Below are 12,480 nucleotides of genomic sequence, written 5' to 3'. Positions count from 1 at the left end.
ATTTGGTATGTAAGAAAACAGAAAAATACTAGATGACACTTTCCTAGTTATATGGTACATGACTGTAGTCTCAGTAACTTTCAGTCTTAAAGTAATCTCCCAGAAAGGCACTTGTTTATGTTATTGCTCTCAGACTCATGCACCTACTGGATATAAGACGATAAGGTCAGAACATCACCAATAGCCATTCAAAAGCCACCATTGCTGTCCAGAGTTCCAGATCTAAACAGGGACTCAAAAGCGCTGAGCAACTGCAATTCAGTTTTAAGTCAGTGGGAAGTGTGGGTGCTCGGTACCTTTGAAACTCAGGCACATATATATATGAAATATTATATCTTAATTGCACTCACTGTTACTGTTAAGACACTTTGTAGTAATTATACACTATTATTAATATTATATTAATAAACTCACTAGACTAGTAGTTATGACATATGGGAGCCTAGTCTCTTCTGCATATGCTTACAGTTCCCCACTGACAATGATTAACAGCAATGAGTTATGTATGCACACATGAACAGAACTGTGTGTCTATTGGATTAATGGAACCTTCTAAATCACTGATATCACTAGCACCTCTCTCTGTTGCTAAACAACTCAAATGAGGCAGAGTTCCATCCTCTTGATTAAGAATGGCATGCAGTGTTGTCATGATCCATGCAGTATGAAAACTATGATGCTTGACTACTTACGGATACATGGCCATTGTTGTCAGTTTAACAAAGATATCCTTACTCGGTATATCAACAGTGTTACAAGTAAAGGCTTGTGGTGGAGGCATTTTGTGTTTCTTACAGAAGTCAGCAGGGGAAATGCTATATTCTTGTTTAACTTCATGTAAGTCTGACTTTGCAGCTACCACTAAGCAAGGTATTCTGCTGTCCACGAAGTGTTGCTGCAAATTTAAAGAAAAATATTGAGACAAACATGAGTTCATGTGTTCAAACAACATGAAATAGCCTATTATTATTGTTTCTTGTGGCAACATCAAGCAATCAAAGGCTTAGCTGAGTGCAAACCTAGAAGCAGAGTGTTCTGCACAGGCAGCTAAACCATAGCCAGGCATTAGTGACAGAAGCCCACCGAATTCTTACTGCATTTCTAAATGCATCAGTTCCACATAATCAGCAATCATGCAGGAGTCGTATGCACTTCTGGTGCCCAGCTCAGTCAGTGAGGAATGCTGATAACTGAAAGTGAACATGTATTTCTCCTCTGGTTAACCAGTGTAATGAGATACATATAAAAGTTACAAACCTTAAAAATTCTAGCGCAATATTCAAAGGATTTAGGATTAGTGACATCATACACCAAGCAAACAGCATCGCATATGGTCTCAGCATCACTTAAAAATTCAGATTCATTAACATCATGTAGCTGAAAAAGAAAGAAAAAAGTTTTGATATTATGAAATTCATTGCATAACTTTCTCTTTTGTTTTGATGTATTTTTTATTTTAAATTTCCTATTAGGGTTATTCAAGCTCAAAATAATACAGAGAATGTGCCAACAAGCTAGCACACGACCTGCTACTACCACATCTGCGGGCAACGAAAATACTCTCAGCATAAAGAAATATTTGCTTATACCACATAATGCCTTATATTCCCATTCAATCTAGTTCTCATTCTAGAGTCAAAACCACTGAGCAAAGGACTAAACAAGAACTTGCAAAACAAGGGAGCATTCCAATGATAATGAATGAACTACATTAAAACAAATGTTAAAGTGTATTTCCAATCGTCACAGATCTTCACCTGTCGAAGATAAAATACATCTTAAGCACTAATTTGTCTGCCAAATGTATCACTGCCAGTGTTTCAAGGGTTAACGTAACTATCATCCATCTGATAGGTTTCAGAGTGGTAGCCGTGTTAGTCTGTATCAGCAAAAACAACGAGGAGTCCTTGTGGCACCTTAGAGACTAAAATTTAATTGGACACAAGCTTTTGTGGGCTAAAACCCACTTCATCAGATGCATGGAGTGGCAAATACAGTAGGGAGGTATAAATACACAGCATATGAAAAGATGGGAGTTGCCTTGCCAAGTAGGGGTGGGTGGGTCAGTGCCAATAAGCCAGTTCAATTACGGTGGAAGTGGCTATTCTCAATAGTTGACAAGAAAGGGTGGAAATCACTTTTGTAGCGCTAATGAGGCCAATGTAATCAAGGTGGCTCATTTCAAACAGCTGGCAAGAAGATGAGAGTATCAGCAGAGGGAAATTAGTTTTTGTAGTGACCCATCCATTCCCAGTCTTTATTCATGCCTAATTTGATGGTGTCCTGTTTGCAAATTAATTCCAGTTCTGCAGTTTCTCATTGGAGTCTGTTTCTGAAGTTTTTTTTGTTGAAGAATTGCCACTTTTAAGTCTGTAATTGAGTGTCAAGGGAGACTGAAGGGTTCTCCTACTTCTCCTACTGATTTCTGAAAGTTATAATTCTTGATGTCAGATTTGTGTCCATTTATTCTTTTGCGTAGAGACTGTCTGGTTTGGCAAATGTACATGGCAGAGGGGCATTGCTGGTACACGATGGCATATTATCACACTGCACATCTACATTCAAAAACGTGTGTGTGTGTGTGTGTGTAAGTAAACAACCATGATGTAAGTCTTACCAGCAAGTATTTTTCTTGCCCATATACATAGACTGTATTCATCGCATAGTAAGATTTGTGTTCTGCACGTATTTGCCTCTGTCTCTGAAAACACACAGAATTTAAAGTTAGACAATAAAAACTGTATTTAAATAATTTTTCAGATTCCTACACAGTTGAGCATTCTTAGTATCAGAGAACTATGGTGAAGTCTTATCTTAGGAAGACTTCATAGTATGCTAGTAGACCTGTAGCTGTTGTCAGTCATGAAGTATCTAAGATTAAAACTAAAACTACTAATGTAAAAGGAAATGAACAAAGCACATTTTGCAAGGCAGTATGTTTGATTGTCATATCTAGTCACTTACTTGAAAATCTGTAAAATTCTGCAATCCACGATGGGTCTTCCGAATTTTAGAGCTAACAAGTAAAGTTCTAAGGCAGATGCATGCTGTCCACAGAGTTTTGTTGCCTAAACTTAACTCTTGAGATTTTTCAATTACAACTTATATTAAAAAGAAAATGTTTCTTACCATTAGATTTCTTCCAAGAAGTGCCTGTAGAACACCACTTTTCCCACAGCCTTTCATCCCAATAACATTACATCTGAACACATTCCTTTGAGTCTGCTTTTTCTGGAGGTCTATCTTTTTATCTCTAGTTACTTTAAAAAAAAAAAAAACATTTTAAAATTCCTACAGAGGAACAGTTAAATAACTTAAATCATATTTGAAACATCTGTAATTAAAGTCTTTAATATCCCAATGGCACACACTTTTAAAAAAAGTTCAAGTGAACAAAATGCAAACTAATTCAACAGGAATCAAGACAGTCTTTTCATATGACACGCCATTTATAAAAGTCAAATACTTTTTTTTTTTTTTTACTTTTATAAACAAACTAGAATGCTCTCTAGCATATTCTTCCTTTTCAAAATATGCCTGCATTCAAAGCATAAAGGAGGAAAAAAAAACACACGGGACATTTCATTTAAACTCAATTTACTACTTGGCAATTGGGCATATGAAACTGATCTTTTAAAATAAGCTCTCAAACTGTATAAACAACATTTCAGATAATTACCTGTAATTGCTGATGCTTGAGACTCTTGCTCTGTGAGTATTGAATAGCCTAAATAGCCCAAATACTCCAGGCAGCGCTGTACATCTAAATATGTGGTTAGTCTAAGGGGAAAAAAAAAGGTGGGGAGAATCCCAAAACAATCATTCCTGAATTGCCAACATCCACCATTCCAGATTTCTATTAAAAGTACTTGTGCCCTATGTATTACATCTGGCAAAAGCAAAGTGTTCTGGTGCCATACAGTAATGAGAACACATGTGTTTGAAAGTTAAATGGCCCTAGTTTTATTAATGTCATGAACCCATGATACTATGAGGGCAGCCCCTGCTAAGATCAACCCACTCGTGCAGACCATGTACACAATGCTTTCCACATCACAAAATGAATGTGATTGCTCCCCCTCTGTATTCCAAACTCATTGTCAAGAGGAACGCAAACAGAAGACAGTAACATCTTTAATGTTTACAGGAGGTATATACAGAGAAAATATCGACTAATTATTGAGAGGGTGACAATTAATGACTCTTAATGATCATACTACTTCAGGCAGATTTCCAAATTTCGGTGAGAGTCCTGAAGCAGTGATCATTGGATACTGCCCAAATTCCAGAACAGCCTGTAGTTCTCTGAGCAGCAGGCCACACAGTGGCTCCAAAAGCTACCAATTGCTTTGGTCAATTCTTCAACATTTTAGCTTGCTTCCTTTCTACATAATAGCAGATCTTCAACAGGAAGCTTTAAAATGGGATCTTATAGTGAATGTCCTCAATACTGTTCCTAGGTGATAGTTCTCTAAAGTGCTTTGCCACGTTCAAAGGAAACTTAAGTGGTACCTGACATGGAATCATCCAATAGCTTTTCTTAGATAAACATCAAAAATTCTCTCATAGGTGATACACTGATAAACTATGCATTAATTACACAGCAAGCACAGGGTTACATCTGATTTAGCAATTATGTAAATCAAACAAACTGGATTTTTGAGGACTTGCCTATCAGTGCTCTCAAATGAACTAAGGACAGCAGGATTGACAGACAAAATCCAAAAATAACATGCATCCCTTAAATATTATTGTGACAATGGCTGGTTGGCACAGAAAGTTAGTATTTCTGGAGACCTATGTTTCAATCCTATGTAGGTCTAGTAAGAAGATATGTAGTGATTTCAGATTAGCCTCTTCAAGCATGGATGCTCATATAAAAAGCACACCATGTAATTTAACATGGCTGGTTAATGTTTGGATAGGAGAAGCAAGTGACAGGATCCAGGTGCATGGGAATACATTGGCAGAGGTTGGGTAGGTGAGTGAAAGGACCAAGACTGGTATAGTCAGGGTGCTGGAGATCAGGATTGATTTGCGTTGGCAGAGCAGTATGGAGAAGCTTGTACATGCTTTCCATGTATACCTGGCTCTAGTCAGTGATATTAGCCTGCTACTGAACTAGCAGAGCCCCATGAAATCAGTAATAGATATTTAAGTGAATTTCTCTGTAAGTCAGTTATGTAAACATGATAGACGTAAAAGTTCTGGAAAATGTATTGCAAGTTTCCAAATCAATAAACAAAAAGGAGTCAGCCAAAAAAAATAATGTGAACTTCTCTGAAAACCTATTGGAGAATGACCTCCAACTTATTGAGGAATTACCATTCTTCTCCATAGTACAAGGAAATTCAACTTCCATTCACATGAAGTCAGCACGCCTCTCCTGGAGACACTGGTAGCTGAGCCAAACATGTGCAACAACTTTATAATGCAGACTAAACCCCATTAAGGGAGTAAACTGAAACATCACCAAGGCATTTCAGGGAGAACCTCTGGCTCCAAATAAAGCATGGTTTCATAAATGGAAAGGACAATGTTTTACTGAGCAAGTCTATATAGCAATAATCTTTCCTATTCCCTTTAAAACAAGAGCTGTGTGTCTAACTTTGATTGTAATTCTCAATTCTCTGAATACGGTACAGCAGTCTCAGGAACTCATCCGTTAACAGAGATCTCCACAGTTTTGGCACCTCATTTGCTATAAACATTTAAGCAGCAGCACAGCCAGTGCTATCTATTTACTTGATTAGATCTGAATAACTTAAAAATAAATCACACTGCAAAACTGTGGCATCTTAATTAGCATAGTTATTTAAAAGTACTCAATGAAGCAGATCACTCCGACAACATTCATCAAAAATTTTTTTAACTCTAGAACGATTTTTTCAGTTACCTCACTAGATTTACTATTCATTTTTTTAAACAAAAGATTTGCATAGCATATGCAGAACTACACATATAAATGTGCAATAAAATAGGTTATTACATCACATGAAGTCCTAATGTAAGGCCACTGTAAGGTCCTAGTGTAACTCCTGGGCAACAGCAACATATAATGTACCATACTTACGTCCACTGAGAAAGAAACCCCTGGTATGTTATCCATCCCCTTTCATTTGTACAAACAGTGTTGTTGACATCAGGTCCCCATGGTATATAAGGGAAGACTTTGAACAAATCTTTGAGTTCATCAGGGGACAAAGCACAATCTCTATCCTGGAAATATGCACATAGTTATACATCAGATACCAATAATATTCTCACCAAAACATACCTGCAAAAGTAAAGTATTTTTTGTATGGGATTTGAATGGCCTGTGCAGCATTCATTCCACAAAAACTATGTTAAAGATTTACTTACAATAGGTGGATAATCAGTTTTTAAAAAGGATTCTTGGGACTTATAATATATGGAGATATACCTATCTCCTAGAACTGGAAGCCCCCTGCCTTCATTAGCAGGATCAAGTACTGATTTTGCCCCACATCCCTAAGTGGCCCCCTCAAGGACTGAACTCACAACCCTGGGTTTAGCAGGCCAATGCTCAAACCACTGAGCTATCCCTCCCCCCTTACTAGAAAGGGTAAATATACCAGCTGCGTATACTGGCGTATGAGTGCTTCTGCTGGTACAACTTATGCACTTTCCTGAACAAAATAAGTTATATATACAAAAGCACTCTTTTGCTAGCGTAACTGCATCTCCCCTGGGGCTTTTGCTGGTATAAAAGTGTTGTTTAAAAGAAAAGTTGCACCCCTATGCAACAAACATTTCTAGTGCAGAACAGGCCTCAGACAGACAAAGGGTCAAAACTATTCCTTTAAATTAAGAACCTAAATACATAAAATGGAGAATAAGTCTAAACCCCCCAAACACTGGATCTTTTGTTAAAGCCTTAGTCAATCTTTATTCCTACATAGGCATTTGTTATTTCTAGCATTCTTGATTGTGTGTGTAAAATAAATATTTTTAATTCAATTTCATAACATGGTAAGAACATTTTTCCTGGTTTAGGAATATCACTGATCAACACATTTAAAAGGGTAGCAGAATCTGACCCTGCATAAGGAAGAGCTGTTCTGCTGACTCAACTTGTCAGAAGTCAGAACCCTCACAGAACTGCTGCCACATTGTAACCGGTGCTGGTGGATCAACTCCAAGAGCAGAGGGAAACATGATCCTTAGTCCAAGAACACTGGGAGAAGAAATATGGAAGCCCTACAGGAAACCCAAGGAATTGCCAGGCTTCAGCAGAAAGCTTAGGCTGAGTTTTATTCTGTTACTTGAGCTAACAAAGCCTAGTCCCAGGAAGGAGATAAATTGACATCATGTATAGACTTTATATGGTGTAGGGTACTAATGTTACCTACTCGCAGAACAATTTAAACACAAGGAAGATGGCTCTCCCAATATTAAGTATTGATTTAGTTTCCTGTGCCACATTAAAGAGGAATATTGACTCCTAATTCTTTTTTTGAGTTTGAAAAATAAAATTGGTTCAGCTTCATAAACTTCAATCCAATCCTAAAAGAAGGTAAAAAGGATGGCTGGACATTAGGGGTTGGATTTTGTTGATAAACATCCCGTTGTACAGATCAAGTCAAAGAGTTAAGATTTAGAGAGCAATTAAAACATTACACAAGCACCACTTAAGTCAGACTAAATCTTACCAAATCATGCTTATCAAAAGTGCTTTGGAGAAACAAATACACATGGTGATTCAATTCTGTTGTGCAGTCAGAAGGAATTTTTAGCCTATTTTTTAAGAAAAAAAAAGAACCAAAAATTAGTCACATAATAAAGGTAATTCTTCCAAGAAATAAATATGAAAATAGCATTTACTGATTTTGCAATCAGCTCCTTTTCTGTTTCACTGAAAACACAGCAAGCACTGTTTACTAGGCATTCTAAAATCATCTGTAATGTAAGGTGCTTTCATATAGAACAGGAATATCAGCAGCATTCTATGAAAGAAATAGGTATGGGATAGTCAAAAGAAAGAAAGTGACTTAGGCACCTAATTCCCTTCAGATCCTCTGAAAATCTCATCCTAAAGGAGTCAAATGTCATAAAAAGGGCTGGACAGTTTTAGAACTATCCCACTTGTAACTATGCCTGGCAAGAGAATGGTCTCAGCGCACATTAAGCAGTTGGGGCTATTGGCGGGCTTACAGGAGATGTGTGGCCTGTTTAAGGACTAGATACTCAGAGAGTCACTTCCTGCAGCAGCTTCAAACCAGGTCAGCAGGGACACTGATCCATCCCCCCTAGATCACCAGAAGAGAAGGAAGACTATCTAGGCCTAAGCCCATGCCAGTGCAGGAAAAGCCCTCTTTTACCTGGACCAGACAGAGTAGCACCCATCCTTCCACCAATGGCCATAGCTAAATACTGGATTTTGTCATGATCCACGGTGGGTATTGGTGCTTAGTCTTGGGGGACTGGGAAGGAATTTTTTCCCTCACCACCACGTTGGCCAAGGCAAGTGTTCCCCCCCACTCCTTCTCCACAGTGGGTAGGGGCTTAGTTGGGGCAAACATGAAATGGGAGTTAAGCTATCATGTCACAACTCATTATGTAAGTGTAGGACGGATGTCCAGTGCACTTGCTCCATAGGGAAGGGACATGGTGATCAGATAAAATGGATTAGTAAAGGATTTAAAGGATGTATTTTTTTTTAAAAGGGACGGAAATGGGGGACTTCGGGCTCCTATGACTGGTACACCAAGGCTCCTGGCCCCCCTTTACAGTCCCCCTTAACCCTCCATTTAAGAGGGAGAGGGGGGCAAGGTCCAAGCAGCAGGTTGGCTGGGGACCGAGATGGTTGAAGGTGGACAGTAGCCTCCTTGTCTCCCAAGTAAATGATTATGGAATTACCTGCACTGCACACTTATCTGCTGGGTACTCCCTGATATTTAGGAACAAAATACTGCCCTAATTAAACCAAATCCAGTGTCTCCTGTCATAGTTGGACAAAGGATAATTAAGTCCCATGTTCTGGTCATAAACTGATTGCAGTGTTCAGGGAAAGAATTTCCTTCTTCCGCCATGTGATTCCTTTTGCACAGCTGGCATTATGAGAGACAAAAGTTTGCTTCCCTCTTAAGAGTGAGATATGAACCTCTGCCAGGGACAGCCTTCTGGAGTGAAACGAACAGAGTCTGATCTGGTACTGCAAATTCCTTGTCCCTCTGCTCTCCATATGCAACCCACAGTGAAACTAGGTGACACTATGAACGTTTAGACATTTCTGATAACATACCGAAATTGGAATTCCTTTATCCTTCTATTTGCTCTATATAAAAGGATATTCTGGTCCAAGTCTGATCCAATACTCAAGGAAGTAATTGGAAAGAACTTCCATTTACTTCTGTGGGCATTGGATTAGGCCCTTAATGCACATGAATAATTGAAGTGACACATACATCAAGAGATTATTATATACTGTATACTCAATGTGTTTATGTAAATGCAAATATTGCTGACAAAGTTGGGAGTTGTGTTTGTATAATAAGTAGTTAATTTAGCAATCCCAAGGCATGACATACAAGTTCTATATAGAGTTAACATGTGAAAATTAACAGCTGAAACGTACGGAGGAAACAAATACTCTGGTGTGAGCTCTAGGTCATCATCATATCCAAAGCGGCGTAATACTGTCCAAGTAGTTTCATGTCTTCCTCGCTGAATAAAAAGTGTATGTAGAAAAAGAAAACCTGAAATTAAAATGATAATTCTTAAGATTTTGAAGACTTTCAAACATTTAACATTTACATTGAGAGCTGCTGTTTTTTTTACATTGAGTGAATATAAAAAAATACACAAACATAAAAGCACAGTGTGGACAATATAAAATCTTAATGACTACATGACATTTTCTGTACCTTCAATTTGTACTATTATACTTCTATAATCAGATCACCAAAATTATTATTTTCTTAAAATTTGTTTCCTAAGTGTTAGCACCAGCATTTTTATTATAGGGCTGGTTTTAATTTGTAACATGCTAAAAGTTTTTATGTGGTCTCGATTAAACACACAAAGAATGACAACCTTCAATAGTAGTTTCACAGAAGCATGTATTAGGTTTCCTACACCAAAATTCGAGGATAATTGCTTCCATACTTTCCATATCTTTCTGAAAACTGAGATTACTCCTCCAGTTCAATACACACGATTTTTTAAGGCTGTGTGTAGATTAGGTTTTCACTCTATTTCTCACTTTTGCTTTCACAGTTGCAGGTCCCACAAGTAGTAGAAAAGATATCACCTTTAATTTTTACCGCTTACTCTGAACAGATCTACGCAGCAGTCATTAAAATGCTGGTGCGAACCAACACTTATCTATGCTAGTGCTCACTCTGGTAAAAACTAACCAAATAGCCTATTCTAAATGGAAACTATAGAATTTGCCCAAGAGGGAATTTCTTAGAATCAGCACACTTAATTCAGACATTTTGGTCCCTTAAGCATTCTCCATTGGAACACCATTTCCTTCTCCCCCATTATTTCTCAGTTTATCCCATGCCACAGCCAAGTTATGACCAGTTCTTGTTGCCAAGGGAGCAAAAAACTGAAATCCTATTTCAATCCCTTTTCCCTCCTTTAACAATAGATTACACATGGACTTTTATTTTGTATCAACTTTAAATGTCTCTCTTCAAACAATACCTACCTTTTAATGTTAATCCATTATCAGCAACTCCATCACTTAGATTTTTTCTGACTACATTCTTTACATCTTCCAATGCTTGAGGCGCTAGTGGAGTATTAAAACAAATTCTCTAACAAACAAAGAAAATGCATATTAGAAACACTGATACTAAGTCAGTCATACAGCATGTCCTGCTCAAAGTGCAGCCTTAGAAGCTATGTTAATTTAACGGTAGGGACAATTCAAGCAAACTTTAAATTAAAGCAGAGCAGGCAGGACAGTTCCTTGCTCGTTGGTACTGCTCCCAAGTAAGAGCAAAACAAGACAGGGTATCTATTATTTGCTTCAGTTTCCAAGACTGTTAAAGAATCACAGCCATCTAGAGAGGAACAGGTGTTTAAAGAAACAGAAATGAAATACTGGGGAACCTCAGGATTGTATTTAAACCCGCACTAATCAGTAGAGGTAGGGATGTAGAAAAACTCTTTTTAGCTTTTCAAGAAAAGTGTTGTGAATTTAAACTGACAAACGCAGGACATTCAATTGAGTTACAACGTTAGCAATAGCTAGCCACAATAATGTGAATTCAGGTTTGAGGAGAAGCTTTAACTCTGCATTCCATTTCTTAGCTTTAATACTTAAGGTTAAATGTAGTTCGGTATCTGAAATATTACATCCGATTTTCATCTCACTCATTTTACGCCAGTTTCATTCTACTGACTTCAGGGGAATAACTCCCACTTTTAGACTAGCATTCAAGAAGAATGAGGCCCAGTATCTGTTATGGGCATCAACAATACAAAGATGATTTATATAGGGCAAGATTTTGCGCTACCCAGTGGGAGTGTGCAAAGAGACTTCCGCCACAACTATACACAGGACTAAAAGCACAATCCCAGTGGAGACACTGAAGATGATAACAGTTTCCCAAGAGGAACAAGGCCTATGGCCTTTCCCTAAAGCCACATCAGGAGGAAGAACAGTACACAACGCATCTATTTGCTATGTGGTACAGTGCCCATTGTACTGGCTCTCCTATAACTCAAGGAGAAATTTTGGTCAAGTCAGTCCCCAAGCACAGAGCAGTGCCTAAAATGGCACAATCTAGCCAGTGAGCAATTTCACAATTAAAAATAGGTATCCAAACGTTACCAGTCACCTCAACTTGCTTTGATAGTATTCTAGAGCTGAGCTACTAGAGTACTCAGTATGGAGAAAATAGGGGGTGATAAAAAAAATAGTAGGGAGATACCTGAAAGAAGTTGAGCTCTGCATCACTGAGAGTGCCATCATTATCCTGATCAGAGATTCTGAAGATGCGAGTCAGAGCTTTTATACAGGCAGGTTTCATCTACAGATCAAGAGAGAAATTAGGACCCACTTTCACAGGAAAATTACATTTTTATTTATTTTTTTTTGGTTTGAACATGAAAATAATCACACTAACACCACAAGAGAGCATTAAATAGAATTCAAATAGATACTGACAATTTAATGTTTGGTTTGTTTTAGATTTTCAGAATGGGCATCTAGAAAATTAATAAATATAAGAAACAGCAAAACCCGACAAGAGTAAACTTATATTCTGAAAAAGATTACAAAAAAGTCATTTTTGATATTAAACGACTTTAAATTCAATTATATAAAATCTTGAATCTATCTTTGCAGGCTGAACAATCCAAAAGTATCCAAAAATACAAATATCAAAAAACAGTTCTCTGTATTTGTTGCCTTACTGTGATGTAAAAAGTTTTTAAAAACTAAACTTGACGACAGAAATTTGAAGAAAATCATCTTCCTAGCCTTTCCTAATATACACTGAG

At 37.6% G+C, this 12,480-nt stretch overlaps 1 protein-coding gene across 3 annotated transcripts in view; it reads right to left on the bottom strand.

The window, feature by feature from the left end:
• The window catches only part of RHOT1 (ras homolog family member T1), a 42,367-nt gene that overhangs the window by 10,757 nt on the left and 19,130 nt on the right, over positions 1–12,480 (bottom strand). For all 3 annotated transcript variants that reach the window (XM_032805701.2, XM_032805703.2, XM_075071845.1), the window contains exons 9-18: positions 11,910–12,008; positions 10,679–10,787; positions 9,599–9,719; positions 7,674–7,758; positions 6,074–6,219; positions 3,680–3,780; positions 3,130–3,260; positions 2,618–2,701; positions 1,258–1,377; positions 693–895 (exon numbers count right to left, since the gene is read on the bottom strand). In XM_032805701.2, the coding sequence (XP_032661592.1) occupies positions 693–895; positions 1,258–1,377; positions 2,618–2,701; positions 3,130–3,260; positions 3,680–3,780; positions 6,074–6,219; positions 7,674–7,758; positions 9,599–9,719; positions 10,679–10,787; positions 11,910–12,008 (1,199 nt within the window). The remainder of the gene's footprint in view (positions 1–692; positions 896–1,257; positions 1,378–2,617; positions 2,702–3,129; positions 3,261–3,679; positions 3,781–6,073; positions 6,220–7,673; positions 7,759–9,598; positions 9,720–10,678; positions 10,788–11,909; positions 12,009–12,480) is intronic.

The sequence above is a fragment of the Chelonoidis abingdonii genome, chromosome 13, assembly GCF_003597395.2.
Source record: "Chelonoidis abingdonii isolate Lonesome George chromosome 13, CheloAbing_2.0, whole genome shotgun sequence".
Classification (NCBI taxonomy): Eukaryota; Metazoa; Chordata; order Testudines; family Testudinidae; genus Chelonoidis; species Chelonoidis abingdonii.
The sequence above is the reverse complement of the archived record's forward strand: the minus strand, read 5'-3'. Positions and strand labels throughout refer to the sequence as shown.